The sequence below is a fragment of the Tenrec ecaudatus genome, chromosome 6 (genome assembly GCF_050624435.1).
Source record: "Tenrec ecaudatus isolate mTenEca1 chromosome 6, mTenEca1.hap1, whole genome shotgun sequence".
Taxonomy (NCBI): Eukaryota; Metazoa; Chordata; class Mammalia; order Afrosoricida; family Tenrecidae; genus Tenrec; species Tenrec ecaudatus.
Window position 1 is genome coordinate 171,520,770 of NC_134535.1, and position 22,746 is coordinate 171,543,515.

Here is a 22,746-nt window from a genome sequence, read left to right on the forward strand (position 1 = left end):
CGAGGCTGGATACCTTTACAGGAGTGGACAGTCTCCTCTTCCTCTCATGGAGTAACGGGTGTGTTTGAAGCGCCAATCTTGTTGTTAGCAGTCTAGCACTTGCCTGACTGGGTAAGTTTTAAAAAGCCAGGACTGATTAATCAAAGGCAGTTAGGAACATGTGACCTTTAAAACATACACAAGTACAATTAAGTTGCAGGCCATTCAAAGTTCACCAAAACATTTTTTTTTATTTCCAGTGTTTAATTGGGTATGCGCACAGGCATGACACAGGTTTGGATTCATACGTCCTCATGCAGAATTATATTCTCTTCACAAAAGAAGCCAGCCAGTTCCATCCAGGATCCACTATCTACACACCTATGTTACAACATTTATATCAAATCTGGTATCTGAAGAAAAGATACACATAGAATATGTTCATTTAAGTTACTTATTTTACAGAAAGATTAAAAATTCAAGTCACACAAAACTCAAAAACGGTATTAAAAGTTTGAATATAAAACTCAAGAGATCCACCTGGAATGACTGAAGAAAGCAAGTTCTGAGTCCACCTGTGTTGAAACTGGTCAACGGAATGGAACTTGTTACCAAGAAACGCATCCACTTATTCAAGGTCAGTTATCTAATTTTAACAATATGGCACCTAAAAACCAAATGCGTGTGTGTGTGTGTGTGTGTTTTGTTGTTTAATGATGAGGCACTTTTTGTTAGTGATGAATCCAAAGAACAAATTTGCTGCATCCTAAATGCCAGCGATTTTCTTCAGTAATCTTGGGCATACACTATGTAGTAAGTTGCAACAAATACTTTATTTGTGTACAACTATCCGATATATCTTTAAATATATATATTTATTTATATGTTCTTCTGGCTGGAGGAATGCACTGTAAAGCTATTTCACAGTGCAAGATCACGAAAGCAGCCCACACGAAGGCTGCGGAGTAACAATTCTGGTACAAGGAGCTATTTACAGAGTTGCAGGCCGTGGAACAGCAAGTAGCTTTTTACTTGCCCGGGTGGGCACACCCCCAGCTTAGAGGGGGTGGTGCAACCGCTGCACTGCCTGAGGTCTCGGGCAGTTTGTGAGGCTGGGCTTTTGATGCCGAACTGGCATGCTGGCTCCTGTCCTGGAAGCTTTCTCCATTTATTTGGTCTGGTGACGGCAGCGGTGGTGCGGGACGAGGGGTCCTGTTCATCGGGGCTGAGCTACCGGGCGAGCTGCGGGTGTCGGGCTGGACCGACGGCGGCGGCGGGGCGTCCGCCGAGGGCGCCTTCTCCAGCTGGGGGTCCCCGAGGTCTCGGCGCGGGTCGGACGCCCCGGGCCGCAAGCGCTCCCGCGCAAGCCAGTCTGAGATGGAGAGATCCTGCGCGGGGCACCTGGGCTTCAACCGGGTCACCGCCGAGAGCTCGGCCTCCCGCTCACCGCTCTGCTCCTGCGCTTTCCAAAAGCTGAGCACGCTCATTTCCGCAGCGTCCCGGTGGCCGCCCAGCGTGTGCCGGCGCTTGATGTTCTTCCTCTTGGCGGCGCCCCCGCTCAGCTTGGGGTCTCCCACCCCGAACATGTCGTCCGCAGGCGCCCGGAGGGGCCGCAGTTTTAAGCGGTCGGCGATCTTGGTTTTCCAGGTGGGCTCCTGCTTCTCGGGCTCGCTTCTGGCGGGCGCCAGCAAGCTCCCGGTGGACTTGCCTTTCTTCATCACGTCGAACGCCTTCGCGGTCGCGGACGGGGCGTCCTTCTCGGCCTTGGCCTCCCCGGGAAGCCCGCTGTCCGACTTGAGCCGGGCCGGTTTTCTCCGGGACAGGGTGTCGCATTCGATGAGTTTATGGGAACTGAAGAGCTGCCGCCGGCCGTCCAGGCTTGGGGTCAGGCTGCCCTCGGCCCCGCTGACCTCGCTGCCTTCCGAGCTCCGCCGGCTGGCGCGGGCCGCGTCCGCCGCGCCGCCCCGGGGCGCCGTCGGGGAGAGGGGGAACTCGCTCTCGCTGTCCGTCTCCGCGGGCCGCCCTTCACTGATGAGCTCGCTCCGCTCGTCGTCCGCCTCGTCGCCCTTGCTCTCCACCACCGACTGCACCTCCGGGCTGCGCCGGCTCGAGTCCAGGCAGGTCAGGTACGCGGGGGAGTCGTCGGGGGCGGCCAGGCACTCGGGGCTGGCGGCCTTCCTGGGGGCACCACACCTGCCCAGGGACGCCTGGTTAGGGCCGCTGCGCGGCGGCGTGCCCGCGTCCGACGCGGCCTCTGCGAAGGGGGCCGGCTTCTGTGTGGCCAGCGCCCTGGGGCTCTCTTTGGGCCGGGCCAGGTGGCCGCTGCGCGCGGGCGACTCCTCCGAGGGCGCGCCGGCGGCGTCTCTCTTGGCGCTGCTCTTTCTGCCCCCTGCCGCCGTCTCGCCCTCTTTCCTGGACTCTCCGCCACGGTCGTCCGGCCCCTGCGGGGCGTGTTCTTTCTTAAAGAAGACGTTGTCCAGCTCGTCTTCCGAGCTGCTGGGCTGGGCTTTCTCCTTGGGCTTCTTCCGCTTGCGGCTGGCAGCGGCGAAGATGGAGGAGACGAGCAGCTCCCGGCTGTACTGGTCCTTTCCGGATCCCCAGGAGCCCTGCGGGAAGCAAGCGGGGACACGGGCTTCAACACATGCGCACCGAACCCACGCGGAACCCAGCCAGCCCTGGGGTCCAGTCGGATGCGGGCGGAGTCAAAGGGCGGGCTCCACGGGGTTCCTTCCCAAGGCTGCAACCTTCATGGATGCAGACCGCCACATCACTTCACCACTGCGCCACCAGGGCGGGCACTGTGCACAGGGCTGGGTCTACTTTCTGAAAAAGCTCCCCCCACCCCAAATACTTCTTACTGAAGCAGCGCTCTGAAACCAAGAAATGCCTCATCAGCTTAAAAACATCTCTTCTGATCCGTTGTACCTAAAAATACTTTTTTTTCTCCCGAAGCTTAGGACTTATTGGAAAAATAGGGAACATGAAAGTGTGTGAATCTTAACTCGGGTTAGGGAACCTGATGGATGCATACTGTAATTCATTCCAACCTCCAGAAAAGTTCATGGGAAACTGAAACTGGGCAGGGCATTCACCCACCTGTTAGCAATAATAGTGGGTGGGAATCACAGAACCCATGCCAGCACTTACAAATCCTTGCATTTAACCTATGTGTTTGAGATGCAAATCATGGAGCTGTTGGTGCACTTAATCCACGTCATCTTCAAAGACACCTTAAAGGCGCAGCAGGAAGACTGGAACTTCAGAATGTGCTTCCATTGGGCTGGCACAGGGACAGCCCAACGGAAGAGAGCCGAGAGTCTGCAAGCCAACACACTGACTCTTGACAAAGTACCAGGTCCAGTCATGGGGGAGACCCAATGAGTGAGTGAGTCAGAGGTGCCATTTAAAGCAAGCAGGGAGGCAGCCAGCTCGCTGATTGCGAGAGACAAGGGTCTGCTGATTACACTATTGCCATAAAAGTCGCAGCCAGGCAAGCTGAAATTATTATGCTGAAGTCTTCAAAACAGAAGCCATCCCCCAGGCTGTGTTGCACTAGAAAGGTCCTTTGAAAGACGAGGGTCCCTCAATAGGACTTTGTTTCTATGCGTCAGAAAGGCTTGCCAGGCGCTGCTGCACGCTGCTGCGCTGAAGGCCCCTGGGCACAGGGCTGACCTGACCTCCTTCCATGAGCTCCTGTGCATGGTGCCAGCATGCGAGACGTCACCACGTTAGTCTTCATTTAAGTGACATGATCAGATTAGACCATCTACAAGGTTTCCTCGAAAATTCTGATTCTGCCTTCTACGTACCCACTGCCTGGTACCGGGTTGTGACTACCTGGAGCCCCTGGGATTGTGTCTTTCTCCTGAAGAGGCTGGTGGGTTTGAACCACCGGTCTTTCTTCTTTCTGTTAGCACGAATTAACTCTCTTTACTTCACATCTGAGAAGCTGTTATGGGTAAGACCTCTTGACTAACCACTAAACGGCAGGCCTGTTGCAACAGGAGGGTTACGATGAAGAAACTGCTGTTAAAATAGGCTTAAGGAACATGTATTTAGAGAGAGGTAAAACAAGGCTTTCAAACAGGTCTGTCTGAATTAAGGTCTTATCTCCCAGTTAAAAAAAAGGGGGGGGGCTAAGGAATTTATTAGGACCTTTGGGAAAATGTACCATATATACCTGTGTATAAGCCAAGTTTCCCACCACATTTTTACTGCAGTTTTTGAAGTACAATTAGGTGCCTCGGCTGGTATTCCGGTCGGCTTATACTAGAGTACATACAGTATATAAAAATTATTCAAGTTAAAATTCCCACGTATGGTAGCCATACTGTGGTGACATGGAGAATGCCCCTGTTTTCAGGAGACTCGTGATAAAATGGGTAAGGCTAACATGTTTTCCAAAAACAAGTTTTCCCATCCACAAGTCCCTCTCAGATGGCAACCAGCCAATGTCAAGATTTGACAGCCGACTGTGTGTGGTGAGCAGGCTTGGATGCTACTTGTTTTATTCTGTAATACAAACATTGCGGCAAAAAGATAGCAAAGATCACAACATAAGCCAGTGTGACTTCTAAAACATTACACATTTCCTTATGACTTTTGGCAACAATAATTTAATCATGTGCAACCCCATTATCATATTAAACATAGTTATGCACAATTCACCTCCTATTCCTAAATATGAATATTATTAGTTACGGATGCTCCCCGTTGCTACTGCCTCAGCAGGGCAAAGTTTGGACAAACAGTGAATACACACTTTCCAAGAACTGTAAGCGCTCTCTAAAAACGACTCATAGTCTTATGTAAGTCTTGATGTTGCTTTCAATGGGATACAAATTATGTAGGTATTTTTTTTAAAAAAATAGACAATTTAGCTCTAATTAGAGCACTTTTATATGGAACGCGTAAAGAGCCTCATGCTTATATTGGTACTGAAGTCTTTGCAGAGGAGACATGAAGCTTGGAGTTTACTTTGAAATCGTCCCAGGAGGAGGCAGGGAGATGGGGCAGCAGGATTGGTCAGGTAATGATCACTGTGGAAGGTAAATAATGGGCACTTCCTGTGCCCTGGAGTTCATCCAGACTCACAATGACCTCCTCGGGCAGAGGAGAATGGCCCGGGAGGGTCTCCCGGTGGTGCTCCCTGTGGAGGCAGAGTGCTCCATCTTTCTCGCGTGGGGAGGGGCAGGTGGGTTCTAATGGCTGACTCTTTGGTTGGCAGCTGGGCACTTAACCACTGATCTGCCTGGCAACTGGATGGGTACTTTCCCCCACTCACTGCCATCAAGTCTAGCACATCTCCGAAGACCCCCACCGGACAGGGCAGAACTCTGCCTCTGTGGCTTTCCAAGGCTGCAACAATTGATGGGAGTAGAAAGCTCATCTTTTCATCAGAGGAGCCGGATGGTGATGTTGAACTGCTGACCTTGCGGTATAAACCACTATCCCACCAGGGTTCCCGGATGGGTAAATTGGGGCTGGTTAGACAATTCTCTCTACTTTTGTATGTTAAGCATTTTTCATATTAAATTGATTTTTAAAAAATAAAAAGCCTAGTTCTTTGTATTAGGGTCAACTACACTAAGAGAAACTTCACATTTCAACTCATCATCCTGTATTCTTCCACTGTAGCCTAAAAGTCACATTTATGACTGTTCGCCACTCCGCCGTCTCATCAGCTACAGCCAGGAGCTGCTTTACGTTTGCATATTAGTCATAACCATCAGCCACACCATCACCCCCTCCCTCCCCTCCGGGGTGGGGGTGGGGGAATCTTTCAGGAGCCTCAGGAAACAATTTACCTTAGATTTTGTTGAGTCACTAGTAGCTGAGTCTGTGAGAAGTTGAAACAAAAAACAAAAAACACACACAGTCAGTATTAGCCCATCTTTGCCGCTTCCAACAAACAGTGCAAAACTTATGGAAAAGACAGGCACGGAACAAAATGGAAAAGCAGAACTCAAACAAAACCAGAGGGCACAGTGGATCATCAGCGCTCACAAAGATGCAAGCCGCACCACAGAAAGCCACCGCCATGGAGGGATGCTGTGAATCGTAGGCAGAACCAGCTCAATGAGAGAGGAATGGCAAAGGAGCCCTGCGCTGAACAGAAACAGAAAGACTATGGATCAGCTCTTCTACAGACTCGATCTAGTAGTCGAGAAGCTCGAAGACCTTTACCAGAAGTGCACTCTGTCCCACATCCTGTGTCAGGAACTGACACACAATGCAGGACGTGTAACCTGGTTGGCTGCCTTCGCTACGAATTGAGACACTCGGTGTGGTCGTCTTGATTTTTGTCAGACTGTTAAATTTAGTTCCTTGAATTTCATTGCATATCCTATATGCACAGGGTTGCGGAGAGTGGCATCAGGATAATCCTGCTTCCAGCTCACTTGGATCATACGAGAAAGCACGCTGACTTCTGGGCTTTAGACGCCACTGTTATTAGCAGTGCAAGTCAGGGATCCTTTTGGCCAGAGTTTGGTTAACTTGCTACCAGTTTCTGTGCACTTGTCCAGTAACAAATGCTATTATGAGAATGAAAATAAAATGGAGACCGTATTTCACTGTCTGGCAAAAACTCAGATTATACAATTACAAAGACGTAGAAAGGGGCTAGCACTGTTCAGGATGGTTTGCAATTTTGGAATGGAGTCTTTCCACACTTGGAAGGAGATAGGTTTTCAAAATGAGTGTGCCGAGCCCCGTGCCACGCCCCTTTTTGACACATGGCTAAGATGCTGTATGACTTTAAGAACTGGGAGACCGTACCATGCTATTTCTCCTCAGGGTCTGCTTCAGAAATAACAAGAAACAGCAGAAAAACTGTTTTAAAAGTCGTCGTGATCTGTTTACAGTCAGCTTACGAGAAATGGCACAGCACAGATGGACTGGGTTTGCATTACAAGAACCGGGGGTTTCTGCAGACCAGGCAGCTACAGTGTGGGCAACAGTCCTCCTTCTTCCTACAGTTCCAGCTGTCCATCAGGGACACCACCGAATCCACTAGGGACATGACCGTGTGATAGACTCCTCCCACTTCGCCTGTGTCAACATCAGTACAGATTTGCCTGTGTCAGTACGTGCTGGAAAAAAGACCCCCGAGGACTACAACAAGAGCTAGAGGCAAAGGGAGAACATTGTGTGAGACGACATGCTAGATTAGTGCAACAGTTTGGCAGGAGAGATTTGTCAGCAAGAGAGACGCTCGAAACGAATACTTAACCAAACCTGAGGGCGCGGCAATCGAAAACAGAAGAGGGTACATTGGGTCAGAGGCTGATTTACACTGTGACTTCTATAGTGACGGATAATATACTGCATTCAAGAAAAGGATGCTCAGTAAGCAGTTCCATACACACATATCTGTCTATCTCTATCTATCTATCTATCTATCTATCTATCTATCTATCTATCTATCTATCTATCTATCTATCTATCCATCCATCCATCCATCCATCCATCCATGTTGCTCCATCCATCCACCCATCCATTCATGTTGCTCCATCCATCCATCCATCCATCCATCCATCCATCCATCCATCCATCCATCCATCCATCCATGTTGCCACTTTTGAAACACAGCTCCCAGCTCCAGAACCAGAACTCTATTTGCATTCTTTCTATTGTCTGGTCAGACCTCCTGCCCTCGGAGCAACCTCATACTCAGTAGCATAGCTCTGTTTCACCTTGTGATGACTTACATGAGAACTGTGAGCTGAAGGGAAAAAAAATGAAGGAAGGAAGGAAGGAAGGAAGGCAGGCAGGAAGGAAAAAGAACAAAAACAGTGTGGTTGGCATGCTCATTTCCCTCCTACTTCCATTCTGACAAGCATCACAAACTCCATGCACTGCCAATGGCAATAGAGTCACGGGTAGATCATAAGATCAATTAGGAAAAGATCACGTTTCTTAGTAGAAAAGAAGGCGAGCAGAACGAAGAAAGGAAAATCACAGGGAATTTGTTACTTAATGATTGATTTGCTCTTTCACGTTATAAGAAGTTAGCTTTGAACCATGAGAGCAATTCTGCTCAGGCAAGAGTTACCTGATACATCTCCCGGGGACACGCCCGTCCTTCCAATGTTGGTGAGCAAATGATCTATGTTTGGCACTGGCTGGGAGTCTACTGTGCTTTCCTCCTGCACTGTTGTCTATGGTTAATAAACAAAGAGCTCTTCATCATCTCTTCAAATGAATTTAACATTCAAACATTTAGTAAAAGACAGATGACTGAGTGAAGCATAGGTGCTGGGCTTGTTTGTTTGTTTTTACTTCACCCTGTTTGTATACAATTAACTGGAGCGTATGCATCATACTTGAATTTTATTAGGTTAGAATCTCAGGGGCTAGAGGCCTGCTTCCGGGGCGCAAAGCAGACAAGCGCGTACAAAGCAGGATGCTGGCTTTGTCGGAGCACCAGGATTGTGGATCCCAAGTGGAAAAAACAGGGTAGAAGCTGGCGGAAAATACTTACAAGAGGCTCTTCGGCACCTTCTTCTGTGAAAAACCAGTCATGCTAAAATTCAAAACGGAAAAGGGTGAAAAGAGAAGTGAAATGCCCTCCCCATCTCAACACAGCTTTATCTTGGAGGGTGGTATGAAAGAGTATTTCAAAACTTTCACAGGAAAAGAAATTATTATAACCCAATCTGTCCAGCCAAATAACAGCTGCTCGGCGAAACGAATGTTGGTAGAGACGGACCGTCCACTTACGTGTTGGATAAGGGTTTCTACAATTTTGTACTGGTCAGGCATGTGGGTCACCATGTGCGTCATGTTATCCTCCGAGCTCCTCACAAGAGTGGGACCAAAAACGATGGCGAGGTTTCGTGGCTCCATCTGAAACACAGGGTAATGCCCGGTATTTTTCTTAACAGGGTAGGCTTAAGTTTCCATTACACACTGAACGGTGGAGTGGTATGCGGTCTGGATTAGCTACTGATAAAATGGATTGAGGGGGAAAAAAAAGAGAAAGAACCATACCAATTCAAAGGGAAGAATGCCAAGGTGACCATAAGATATCTGAATTAGAGAAATGGATTTCATGACTTTAACGTAGAGTTAAAGTGACAGAAAGGTCTACACATAAAGGGGGAAAAAAACTTCCAACAAATTGTTACATAAGATTGACAGGTTCTATTGATAAAAAAAGAATTCAAAGAAGAATATCCAGCTAAACATACAAATAAAACAAAAACAGTGCATCCTCATTAGGAAAACTTTTTCCATAAGAAAGTCTATGTACAAAAAAAAAGTCTGTATACATCTTTTTTCTTACTTTAACAGCAATATGAAATGCTTTATCAGCATACATTCCCCTCAAGAAGTCTTTGAAAGCAATTAATTACAAAGAAGAAAGCAATTAATTTGGTTCCAAACTAGAGTGATTTTTTAAGTCCAAGGAAGCAAACAAAACAGGAAAAATAGGAAAACTCTCTGCAAAACCTGAAAAATATAAGAGAGTGCTGAAAGATAAAAAGAGCTTTGAAATGTGCCCGAGGGCCACCCTAATTTCACACTGTGTGAAGACTCACATGTCTGCAAATACTCCTTTTGATCAGCTTTTATCTTAACCAAGTCTCTGAAGCACTTTGCCTTGTCACACACCAGGCCGAATGCCTGAGTCTCAGTTACTTACATGCTTCCTCTCACGTGACAACATAGAATCACAGTATTTCAGAGTCCACACCATGAACGAGAAACGTTAGGGCAGTTATTAAAGAGAAATACACTTACATCGTCCTGTATATGACTAACATCCTGCTTGATGCATTTTGATGTTGCTGATTTATAAACCTACTTTTGATTGGTTTTCATAAAGCATACCTTTCCACCTAATCTCATTCAAAATACGTTGTCTTCCGTATATACTTTACATACCTTGTTTTTTTCTGAATTTTCTGCCACCGTCTTCAGATGAGCCGAAAGGAATTTAAGTGTTTCAAAATGATGTTCGGGTAAATCATGAATCTGAAACATATTTTTTTCATGAAGAAATTGAAATATTCAAACGATGAAGCCCAGTCCTGCCCCCAGAAATATAAAATAATACCTACTAGTCTTTTTAATGTTTTCAGGCGCTCTAGGGGATCTTCTTTACGGTTGGCGTCAATAAAGTCAGCATACTTATCTGACAACACCAAGAGGCACAACATAGTCATCTCAACCTGCTCAGGTGAGTCATAGTCTACTTTGCCTTTAACGTTCAATTTCAAGCCACAATTATTAAAACGTAAATAAATAATAGGAAGGTCCCAAATCATTTTGGCAGTGTCTCTAAAACTGCTATAACTTCTAAATGATCCTCCAAGCCTCAGCATCAAATAAGACTCTTGGGAAACGTGCCGTGGATTGCATGGTGGATTGAACTGTACCCACCTCCCCCGCATGTGTGTCAACATGGCTGAGCCGTGGTTCTCGGGGGGTTAGCAGTTACGTACTGTGGCAGCTTTGTAATGAAGCCATGTGGCAGCTAGGTAACGGTGCAATGTGGCAGTAATCCAGTGATCTCTCCCAATGGGATCTGTCACATCCCTGATCCTCTGTGAGGGGAGTTTCCCTTGGGTGTGGTCTGCAACATCTATTTATTTTACAAGAGCTCAGGCCAGAAAGAGACCAGCAGAGAGCAAAGGGATGTACTACTACCGAGGAAGCAGGGCTAGGAGTGCCGTACTGCCTCTCGACCTAGATCCAGGGGGAAATGCATGTGAAGACATTGGTGATTACTAAGGAATGACGGGCCTCTGGATGCTGAAAGTAGACAAGGACCTTTCCCCAGGGCTGACAGAGAGCGAGAGTCTTCTCCAAGGCCTGGCCCTCTGAATTCCAGTGTCAAGCCTCCGTCACTGCAGGCGGATACATGTCTGTCTGTCCAGGCCATCACTGTGGCATTCATTCTATTACCGTAGCACTACACAACCAACACCGAGCGTGAGCACCCTCTGGGGGCCATCCTGAATTTTGACAGCCGGCCCTCCCTTTCTGCCCCCGACCACTGCATCCGGGACAGTGTCTCCCACACCATTTCCTTACAGAGAAGATGTCACTCAAGTATTCATCTTGCCTGAAACATATTTTCCCCTGTTTTTCTTTCCTCCCAATAATTGTACCTTGTTGTGTCTGAAGGTTTGGACCAACAATAATAATAGCGTGTTTTCAATTTGACTAAACCCATGGGAGAAGCTGAAAGTAAACATGGATCCCAAACTGTTTTTTAAAATTGAAATTTCCTATGTAAACTTGTCAGGGAAAGAGGAAGGGGAGAATCCAACGTCAAGCCCATAATTATGCTTCTGTCAAGACCATGACTGTGCTTCTCCTACGTGAACAGGAACTAGAATCACTTTTATCTGCCTCTGACATGACCTTTTCCCCCCTGGTTCAATCTAACCATCTATGGTTTTTGAAAGGCCACAATTTCAAACGGCTTCATCTGGTTGTATGTCTCATGGGAGGAAGCTCACCGTTTGTGAAGAGAGGTTCTGGGAGTTTCCTGAAGAAGGATTTTAGTAAACTGCTTATCACATTCAAATCACGCCATTTCTAGGAACAAAATGAAAACACGGTATTTGGGGAGTCAACAGCACACAAAAAAATAAAAAAGTGGGGCAGGCGGACATTCGGTAAGTGTGATGAACACACTTACATCATCTTGTATGTCAATGTCGGCCATTCCCTTGTTGAGCTCCTCCTGCATACTCGAGATGGCTGCGTTGTTCCCAGGAACTCTGTAAATACCTGTGTATTCAAGACCTCTTTCTTCAACTAATTTGCAACATATGTCAACTATTAATGGGATATACTGCAAAACAAGAGATAAACACCTTATTCAATAAAGCACACGCGTGCAGATGTAGCTGGTGGTTGCTTCATCAGTAGCGGGCCTTCGCATTCAAAAAGGAAATAAATAGGTACACTGCCATTGTGTGCACAAGGTAGTGTGGGGCCGAAAGGAGGTAAAGCAGTAAGAGACGCCGGACAGCGGGGCCAGAGAAACCAGGGCAAGACAGAAAGAAAAGGGCCTACAGGGAGCTAAGAACACGGAGACTGTGAGGAAGTCTGGTTGAATAAAGGGGGGAGAAAGTAAAGAAAAAACAGGGGAAAGAAAAACATCCATCAACTCATGACTGGAATCCTACCAAGGGCGGGTGTTGGGAACACACGCGCACGCACGCGCGCGCACACACACACACACGCACATTTACATTTATTATCCTTTCTTAATCAGCTCCTTGTTTTCATCCTTGTTTTAAGATGCGAAAAGCAGAAACACATGAATTTGAAAATAAATGCCTGCCCACCATTTCAGACCTGCTTCGAAGACATGCCTAGTGGATTTGCTGCGTACTTCACACTCAACACATCTGAAACAAGCCTCGAGAGATACAGTCATGCCGCACGCTCGTGGAGTTCAGACGTGTTTGGGAAAGCTAAGGCTTGCTCCAGTGATGAAAACACTCAACAGATCGGCACCCCCCCAAAGACCGTACATTCTTCGTGACTGCAGGAAGCCCCCTGCTGTCTCCTACCCGGTTCGTGTGAGCGGGGGGGCAGTCGTCCAGCCTGACACCAAACGTCCCTGTAGCAGCAGGCTTTTTTTCAAACGTCTTCCTCATGATACTCGGAATACCCTTTCTCCAGGTGCCTTTGTCTTTGGGGGGGCTGGTGTCATCTTTTGATTTTTAGGAAAATCAAACACAAAGTAAGTGAAAATAGTGTTGAAAACATGGCTTTAAGAATCCTTGACAATATTTACATAAATTGGAATCATATCTATATGTACACATATGGTATTTGTCTATTCACATCTGAGGGGTACCCCCCCAAAAGATCCGGAATTGCGCTGGGTGCAGCGGAGCTTTTGTAGTAAGCATTTCCCCCCACTCGGTGAGCATCGAACAACTTGCTCTGAGTTCGTGCACCCAGTGGTGTTGCCTGGGAAGGTTCTCTTTGGCCACAGTGAATCTTTTTGTAAAAAGCCGTTTCACTCAAAGCTCGTTTTTTTGTGATGGCCCATTTAAGAAAACTGCCAGCATGTGGTTGTGAAATTTGTTTCCTGAAAAATGCCGGAGAAACTGTTGTGATGTTGAACACAGCTTACAAAGACAGCACTATGGGAAAAACTCAGGGGTTCTCTCCTTTCAAAAAAGGTGAAATGTCAATTCAGTGGCTCTCTACCTTCCTCACGCCGAGACCCTCTAATACAGTTCCCATGTTGTGGTGGACCCCCCAACCCTAACATTATTTTCGTTGCTTCTTCATCACTGTAATTTTGCTACTGTTACAGATCGGGTGACCCCCGTGAAAGGGTCATTCGACCCCAAAAAGGGGTGCGACCCAAAGGTTGAGAACTGTCGTGTCAAGTGATGAGAAACCTTGTTCTGGATTTCCGTCAACTTCTCGAATGGACGAAAATGTCAACTCCTAGTGCATCTGGGGTTTGTTCCACCAGGTCACACTGTTATTCAAGCTTCCCCTCTAGATCAGCGGTTCTCAGTCTGGGGGTTGCGATCCTTTTGGGGGGTCGAATGATCCTTTCACAAGGGTTTCCCAATTCATCACGGTAGCAAAATGACAGTGATGAAGCAGCAACGAAAATAATGTTATGGTTGGGGGGGGTCACCACAACACGAGGACCTGTATGAAAGGGTCGCGACATGAGGAAGGTTGAGTGAGAACCACTGATCTACAGGTTCTACAAAGAGCGAGTAACAGTGTATGACAAAAAGGCCTGATTTGTGGCAGATGTGGGACTGGTTTTGCCACCACAACAATGAACCTGCTTATGCAGCCATCTCAGTGCAACAGTTTTTGGCAAAAACCAGCACGCCTCTCTTGCCTCATGCACCTGAATTACCTAGCCTTACTCCATGTAACTTGTTTTTTTCCCCCCGAGTGAAGAGGGACATAAAAAGATACCGATTTGACGACATAGAAGAGGTGAAGTAAAACAAAACAAACAAACAAAAAACACGAGGGAGGTGCTCTCAGCTATCCAAACAGATGAGCTTGAAAAATGTTTCTGAGAATGGAATCGCAGATTTGACAAATGTATTAAATGTAATGCAGAGTACTTTGAAGGCGATATGTTTGTTTTGTAAAAAATTTAAATACATAGCTTTGGGGTGGGGGATTTCTGCTTTTTTGGGGGAGTACCTCCTCATATGACTATCTATATGTACTACTTTATTGAAAATTTACCCTCTTAAGATAGCGTGCCTTTTGAGCAATTTAGCAGGTATCACTTCTATATCTAATCTGCCCCATTAGTTTCTTTAACAGGCAAGAACATAAGCTCAGCTCCACAGTGAGATTTCAGTACCAGGGAACGTAACGGTGGCATCTCACAATGACAGATCCGGGCCCTCTGAGTCTTTTAGGTCTACAGTGTCTCTGATAGTGACGCTTTCTGTCCTGCTGTCCTTCCCTTTGTCTTTGTTTACAGCAGCTGGAGTTTTGGACCACACGGTAAAAGGAAAAGCTTCATGGCCCACCATCATCTTTGAGCTAGCTGAAACCAAACCCAGCTCAGTAGAAATGGGACACACACCACTGAACTATTTTGTATAAAGATCTCGAGGGTACATCACTGTATCTGTTCGATCTGTCCGTGCCAGCGAGCATCCAGTCCGCACCTTTAGTGAGGAGCTTCCTCTCCGACTCCTCCTTTGGGGAATGTGGGCTTTGCGTCTTTGCCTCGGATTTAGCACCGAGCAAGGTTTGCCTGATGCTGAGACTCTGGCGAGGCGTTTTTGGCAACTGTTCTGCTTTGCTGCTAAAAAAATAAATAAATAAGCAAACATTGCTTAGCAGCTACCTATTTTTGCATGCAAATGAAACTGCAGGCATGGTGGGAGGCTCACCTCATCAGAGTGTTATATTCTTTTATTCTCCGACTAATTAGATCCGTGTTAGTCACTCCCGTGTCCTGCGGCATAAATAGGATGCAACAGTAGGTTACTTTTTGCACATGAATCGAGAGCCCTATTTTTCTGAGGCTTTCTATCATACTACTTTCCTTCTTCGACACAAACACGAGACTTGACTCAGAGTGAATCTACTTCATACCTCTATTCAACATCACCATATTCGAAATGCCCCCACTGCCAAAGTGTTCCACTTATTTTCGGTATCCCTGTAAGAGCTAAAGACAGCGTTCATGCTTCCTGAATTGGGATTTGTAAGGATTGGGGGGGATAAAAGATTTGGAAGGAGCAGAAAATCGGTTTCTTCTCCCTCCTAATACCCAGAAAAATATCAGCATTAAACCCACATAAAAAAAGGTGGTAAAATACTGCCAGGATTTGTTAATGATTAATCTGTAGAAACAGAGGTTAGGGCGTGGTGTCAGTAGCGGCAGTAAACCCTGGGGCAATAAAAGCGCAAGGCGCATGTTTCAAGTTCAGCGTGCTGTCTTTTATGACATGCCATATGGTAACCCCATAAAATAGGGACATGGCATTCTCTTTCCTGCGTGGCATAAGTTGCTGAGTGCTTGTCAACTAGTGGGGAAGTTGATGGTCTGAACCCAGCCCAAGGCACCTGGAAAGACAAGCCTGGCAGTCGGCATCTGAAGGGTCGCAAAAGCGCTAAGAAGCAGTGCTACTTTACACACCTGGGGCTGCCATGAGCTGGAAACCATTCAACATCAGCCAATAACACCCCCAGACCAAACCTAACTCACTGCCATCAAGTCCATGCTGACTCATCACAGAGGCCCCTGTGGGTTGGCGAGACGCTGTTTACGGGAGTAGGAAGCCCAGTCTTTCTCCCCAGGAGCTACTGGTGGTTTAGAACTGCTGACCACGGAGAATGCAGCCCAGAGTGTAACCACCACACCACCAAGGCTCCTTAATAACAACACAGATCCCAATTACACCCTGACATGTGTCCACATTTCCTTTCTTTTAAATAGTTGCTTCATTTTGATTATAATGAATGACAACAATTTGCAAAGAATGCCGACTTTAGAGTTGAACAGCCATGAATTCAAATAGTCCTCCAATTCCAAGCTGAGCGATCTTATGGCTAAGATCTGGAATAAGATTACCCGGGTTCAAATCTGAACCCTGATACTGACCTGACCTCAGGGAAATTACTTACTAGCCTCTTTCTGCCTTACTGTTTCCTCCTTCATAAAATAAACTCAAACCCAAAGCCATCCAATTGATCCTGACTCATCGTGACCCCACAGGAGAAGAAAAAACCGACTCTGCATTTATGAGACTGTAACTTTTTACAGGAGTAGAAAGCCTCATTTTCCCCCATTCGCGAGGCTGGTGGCTTTGAACCGTTGACTCTGTGCTTAGCAGCTCAGTGTGTAACACACTATGCCACCAGTGAGGATAATAATATTAGTATGTATTTGTAGGACTGCTGAAGTAAGTTAATGCGAAGTACTTAAAACAGTGCCAGACACACGGTGCGTGTTCAGTGAATTCCACTAAGCGGCATCCTTTATAAGCATTATCCATTCGACCCTCAAAACAATCATGTGTTTCACGGACGAAGAAATGGCAGCTCATCAGGGATCGCTTAACTCGCCACCAGCGGGCTGTTAGCAAGCAACCGAGCAGTTACACCTAGGTCTTTCTGAATCTGGGCATGAGATTGCCACCATTATACTCACTGCCTAATAGAAATGCCTAGCACACTGCTGCTGATTAAATGGGAATTCCATTGAACTTCTACTCCCAGCTGCAAGCTACATCCAAGGTCTTATTCTTCCTGAGTAGTTTGCAAAACTCTGGTCTAGGTGCTGTCTTTCTGGTGGACGGTGGAAGTACAAGAGTGTCATGATACAGATCTGATGTTAATTTTTAACCAGAACGAAGGCAGCGAACAAGCTACCAAAGACAAAAGCAAAATCCTTTCTCCTATGGCGTTTTCCCACCATTTGGATGGGATACGGCGGAAGTGGCTAAATTAGGAAATGCGACGTGAATGCTCAGCGAATGTGGGCGTTCCGCTGTACGGTGAGCAAGGAAAGTGAGCTCTGTACAACGGTGACACCAAAGTTCTCTTGCGTAAAAGCCAGACTTAATCACTGCGGAGAGCTCGCTGACAGTGCTGTCTGTCGATAGTTCCTAAGTCCCTGGATGTCAGTCCTCATTTTAAAAGAGGACAAAACAAAAAACTAGTTCATCAGGTGATCTTTGATAATGCTTGTTTACTTAGAAACCCATTATTGTTATGACCTTTTAGTCTCGTCGGTATGAACGTCGTGAACAGTAATCATAGTGCGGTATCTGGGCATGGGCAGCGGTGCGTTTTGATAGGCATTTTCGCTGGGACTTAAGACCTACCACAGCCTGTTTCTATGGTAAGAGAGCAGATTCGGAATCATTCAGACAGAAAGGTAATGGCCAGCACAGGTCTCCTTATCGGTCGCTGACTGCTTCCAAGAAGGCACGCCGAGTATGTGAATAACCCACTTTTCCAGTTCAGCAATGTCCCCATCCCTGGAAATCATTTACAGTAAGCACTTCTGAGTGTGCTTTAGGATGACTGCTACTTTCTGAATGCAGATGTGAGCAACCGTCTCAAAAACTCACACGGAAGCTCACTACCATCGAGTTGATTCCAACCCAGTGACCCTGTCGGGAAAACTGGAACCACCCTGTGCGTCTCCGAGCAGAAAGCCACATCTTTCTCCTGGGAACACAAACTGCTGACCTGCGGTTAGCCGCTCAATGTGCCACCAGGGCTCCGTAAGACACCGTGTGGCATGTTACCATCTTGTTTTCTGAACCCGTTGATGTATCGCTGAAGCACTGTGGTCTTCTCCGGGAGAAGCGGGGTCCGCGTTAGTGTCAGGTGTGAGCACTCACCTCCTCATTGAGGTTGCTGCTTTCCTGGATAGCCTTGATCCACGCTAACATGTCATCCCTGTCTTCAGCCTGAAAGAGGCATTCACAGTCTGACGTGGTCAGTCGAAACACATTCTTCCTCTTGGTCTCACTGTAGGAGATGTCTATTAAACAAGTGTTGACACGGATGGGCTGCTCCTCCTCCAAAGGAGTCGTCTGTTCTCGCTTGTCTTTGTACAAGTACAGGGAATGGCCCCGGAGCACGACGTACATCTGCTTCCAGGGCCGGATACTCCCACCGACTCGCTAGAACACAGGAAAGGGTTCGTGAACGCCTGATGCTCGGCTGCATCACCCCCACACCCCGAGAGGATGGGCCCATGAAGGCACACTGCTGAAATGCACACATGGGTCAGCCACGCAGCAGGTGTCTGGCTGATGTGAAGAGAGGCTAGTTAGGGGAGGAAGGAGCCGTGGAGGAGGGGCAACCAGATCAGGCTGCGTGCTCATACCGAGGTCAAGGATGGTGGGATCCAAACCTGAAGTTAGCGGGGCAGGCAGAAAACAAAGCCACTAAAGTACGTGCTCTGCGATGCTAACGGCCCAGAAAAGAAGCCAGTAAAATAAGCTTGAGACAAGGTATACAGCATGCCCATCATGAATGTGACCTGAAGGACAGCAAGACAATCGACCCCACCGATGAATTCAATTAACGGCGTTCACCAGCCTTGGACGACCAGACAGAAGACCCACACCAGGCGGGTTTTCTTTGTACTGATATTATGACATGGATTTATTTGAAAATATCTGTGAAACAAGGAGATTATGGCGGCCGTTTAGAAGGGTACAGCGAGACGCCAAAAACAAGATGAACCAACGACACCACCCAGGTTCACTGCCATCGAGTCCGTCCCGACTCATAGCGACCCTATAGGACCGAGTGGGACTGTCCCGGTGGGTTGCTGAGACTGCAGCAACTCTACCGGAGGAGAGAGCCTCATCTTTCTCCTGTGGAGCGGCTGGTCGTTTTGAACTGCTGCTATGGTAGCTCGCAGCCCAACGCGTAACCACTACGCCACCAGGGCTTCAACAGAAATCCTAAGATTATGAACAAGAGGTATTGTGGTTTCTTAAAGGGCTAGTCCATCGACAAAACAAAAAGATGACCTAGCCCAAGGATAGTTGACAGGCAGGATGAAAAGTACACCACCAAATCAAGGACTAGAGCTTTTAAAACCATTTCACTTTTGTGTAGAAACATGTGTGTGCGTGCGTGTACAGAAATCACTGTACGCACGGATCGCAGTGTAAATGTGCACATGGATAATGATTTGTTCCAGATCTTTAATCTGGATATTTTCCCCTACGTCGACTGTCTTGTCTGCCATATTTATCAGCGCCTGTGTGTCTCTGAGGTTCATTCCCGTGGCCGCTGGGCAACGACAGACCCTACCTTGCCCTTCTCGGTGACGAGTGGTCGGAAATGGAGCCACCCTTCCTTGGCGGTGTCGCTGAAGACCTCGGAGGCGGAGTCTTTCCGGGATGCAGAGTCTTCGCAGGACTTCTGGCTGTCTGCGATCTACAGGGGCGGCCAAGAGGGCGAGAGTGGGATAGAAATGCCTGCCCTCACGACGGGGCCCATTTCCAGAGTGCTCGAGAGAATCTTTTACTTCAGATTCCACGCACAGAATTATTTCTGAAAAATCCTGAAAGCATCATCAATTACATTAGTAAAACTTTTCTTTCTTTTTAAAAGTGAATGGACTCCCGTGATGTATTGAAGTCATCAGAAGTCTTTTTTATTATCTTTTTAATCTTGGGGAAAAAGGCAACCAGAAGCCGTCTAATCTCCAAGGCTGTGAGAGGGCTACACAGCCACGACTGCCATCGGCGCCAGTTCGGGAACGCAAGCGCAACACGAACCGAGGAGTGAGTAAAAATATAAAATATACAGCGATGGCTCGGCCACGCCGCCGGAGAAAGGAGCTCTCCCTGGGATCACAGCTCAGCTGAATTCTGGAATGTGAAAATAGGGTGGGAAAGGCCAGGAGGGTAGAGAAGTCTGAGGAGCATGTGTAGCTCAGGAAGGAATCTTCTTTGAGTTCCGTTTTCTCACAAACACCTCAAAGCCCCTCGTAGATCCACAATCGCCCCATTAAATGCTCCCCGGCATCCTAAGTGCTGGAAAGCTGCTAACTGAAAATCATACAGCCCTTTTAGATTACGGTCGGAAGCATGAAGGGCAGCGATTGAGCATTTAATCAGGGGCCTAACAACATTCTGATTAGACTGCTCAAAGAAAACATTCTGAAAAGACCGCTCGTCTTTTGGTGCTCGGCTTGCAAACGGACAAGCACACACAGTGTGTATGTGTGTGTGTGTGTGTGTGAATCCAGCAGGGAGCACGGTGGCTGGGACCACTCACGTGACTGAAGAGGAGAGAGGCTGCAAGGACTGAGAATAGGTTTGGGAGGTGGAGTGCCGGGATTTGCTATTTGAGGTAGGGGGGGGGGGGGGAGGAGGAAATGGCCATACTTCTTGTAGTTACAAAATCTGTTGTCAATTTGAAACCTAAGAGTGAACGGGTGGAGTCTAGCCTGTCAATCAGGTCGTAGCTTGATGACCTCATTTGGAAGCCCTAAGGAGAGAAATAGCTCGCTGGAGGCTGGGCACATGCTCACTCCCTGCGAGACATTGCTGTGGAGAGACGCATGAAGCTATGCTGGAGCGCCGGAGCTGGAGGGGCCACGTGGTGACCGATGCCAGCGCTGAGAGGCCTCTACTGACCCTGCATCCACAAGACCTTCCACCACTGGCCTGTGATTGTCCTGCACTTGGCATCATTGCACGTGTTTTGTGAGTCAGAAGAGGCCTTTATAGATTGGTATCGGACATATGGGCTAATATCAGACTTATGGACTTGATCTGGACTGGGATGTTTTCTCAGTATTCAATTGCTCTTGTCGATCAAGCTTTCTTAGACGCACGAGTGTCTATGAATTTGTTTCTCTAGTCTACCGGGACTAACACAGGCTTGAGTAAGTGGGAGGGTGGAAGTGAACCTGGTGAGAAGTACAAGACTGAGATCTCATTCTGTCTGGGGATCATCCAAGTCTTGTGACCTTAAGTGCTTACTGATCATTCCACTGAAGGAAATGCCACACTGGCAGTAGTTTGCACGCGGGTGACGGTTTTAGTAAGCTAATGTTTCAGATAGAGCACTCTTGGGGATCCGAGCATGAAGAGCAGAAGTGTGAGTGGGTGGTGTTGTTGGAGGTCATGAAATAAAGGAGTTCCGTTGGACCATTCCTAGAACCCCCTGCCCCACCCCCCGCCCATGAAGTATGAAGAAAGAGGAGAGGAGAGGATAGAAGTGCACCGGAAGGAGGAAAGGAGAAGGAAACAGTTTTGAGAACAGGACAATGAACGCACGTGGAAATGCAGAGTTGGTAACATGAGGAACCCCAGTACAACAAGTACTGTGCCCTTGATGAATCGGGGGGTGGGGGTGGGGTAACACTCTTAGGGGAAATGACAAAATCAGGAAATAATATTTCAAACAAAATATTTTCTGAATGCAATTTGTTTCTGCAAACCCTTAACGATCACACCCCCGCAGTCCCAGAGTAAAAGGCGCTGTATTAAATGCCTAATGGCTGAAAGACACATGACCCTCTAATAAGCTACAGTAAACCACAGTAAGCAGAAACAGTCATCGTTTACATTCTAGTTTTAAAATATTGAATACCCACCTTGATTCTCTTCAGGCTAGATACAGGCTTAAAGGACCTGTTGAGAAAGAAGTATATAGATATTTATGACAAATGCATACAGTAGCGTGAAGATATAAGAGTATTGGAAAATCACAAATTAACCTTTCGTTAGTGGATCGCTAGTCACTGTAACAGGTAGAATGTTTCACTGTTCAGTGTAAATGAGAAAAAAAACACCTCAAAACCCAGCTAATTTGTTGTTGCCATCATTCTTTTCTAGACATTTACTTTCTATTGGTTATCAACTCTTTCCCCCTCCCCCACCCTCAGAACCCCTTGATAGATTGTACATTGATATTATTTCCATGGCGCACACTGACCACTGTCTCCCTCCCCCCATGTTTCCTGTTGTTCTTCCCCCTGGAGAGGGGTGTATGGTTGTGTCGATGATTGCGATGGGTTTCCCCTTTCTTCTTTCTCTCCCCGCTTTCCCCTACCCTTCTGATATTGCTCTTCCCACTCCTGCTCCTGGATTCCATGTGTCGTGAGGGCCCATCTCTTATCTATACCTGTGTACATGCTCTGGTCTAGTCTAATGAGAAGCAGCGCTGGACATGACAGTGGAGGGTGAGGAAGCCTCAAGGAACCAGGGCCCAAACCCAGCTTATTTTATCGCTATTTCAATTTCATGACACAAGCTATCCTAGTTAAGCTGGTACATTAAAACTTCCTGCTTTAAGGGTGGGGTTTCCCTATCTTGCTTTTAAGAGCCAAGAACAATCCACTTGGGGCAAACGTCACACAGCCTATCTGATGCTGTGTGAGGCATGTGAGGTTGGCACACTGCTGTCACCAGCAGTCAGAGACAGACAGGGCCGCAAGAAAGCCATCCTGACAGTGACAGCCACCACTCTACCCGAGGGGTTTCAATCAGGAGACTGCAGTGCTTGCCGACGAGAAGGCTTGCTGGGCTTTCAGAAGACAGGCTTACATTAAGAGGGCAGTTAACATGTATTCCAGGGCTCTTTTTCCTTTGAAAAATTCTTAAATTCACTCAAGCTTTTATTTAGTCTCGGAAGATGGCATCATCCCCTCCTCCTCTCAGCCCACCCCAAGATGACACAGTATTAAACAAATATGCCAATGCCGTGGTCCACAGTATCGGGGACCAGCTGTCATTTGGAGCCACAGTGTAGGAAGAAAAGTGGCTGGCTGCAGCCACGTCACAAATGGGA

The 22,746-nt window shown here is 47.2% G+C and overlaps 1 protein-coding gene across 7 annotated transcripts in view; it reads right to left on the reverse strand.

The window, feature by feature from the left end:
- Positions 1-203: 203 nt before the first annotated feature.
- Positions 204-22,746, reverse strand: part of ARHGAP21 (Rho GTPase activating protein 21) — a 152,097-nt gene continuing 129,554 nt past the window's right edge. For 6 of the 7 annotated variants that reach the window (XM_075552511.1, XM_075552512.1, XM_075552514.1 and 3 more), the window contains 15 exons: positions 21,551-21,587; positions 19,252-19,377; positions 17,820-18,104; positions 14,853-14,917; positions 14,625-14,764; positions 12,519-12,661; positions 11,636-11,791; positions 11,454-11,532; positions 10,047-10,120; positions 9,871-9,960; positions 8,704-8,829; positions 8,465-8,506; positions 8,036-8,141; positions 5,787-5,818; positions 204-2,585 (listed from right to left, as the gene is read on the reverse strand). In XM_075552511.1, coding sequence (XP_075408626.1) covers positions 1,008-2,585; positions 5,787-5,818; positions 8,036-8,141; positions 8,465-8,506; positions 8,704-8,829; positions 9,871-9,960; positions 10,047-10,120; positions 11,454-11,532; positions 11,636-11,791; positions 12,519-12,661; positions 14,625-14,764; positions 14,853-14,917; positions 17,820-18,104; positions 19,252-19,377; positions 21,551-21,587 — 3,079 coding nt within the window. In that variant the 3' untranslated portion in view covers positions 204-1,007. The remainder of the gene's footprint in view (positions 2,586-5,786; positions 5,819-8,035; positions 8,142-8,464; positions 8,507-8,703; positions 8,830-9,870; positions 9,961-10,046; positions 10,121-11,453; positions 11,533-11,635; positions 11,792-12,518; positions 12,662-14,624; positions 14,765-14,852; positions 14,918-17,819; positions 18,105-19,251; positions 19,378-21,550; positions 21,588-22,746) is intronic. The other variant, XM_075552515.1, reaches the window with a different exon arrangement.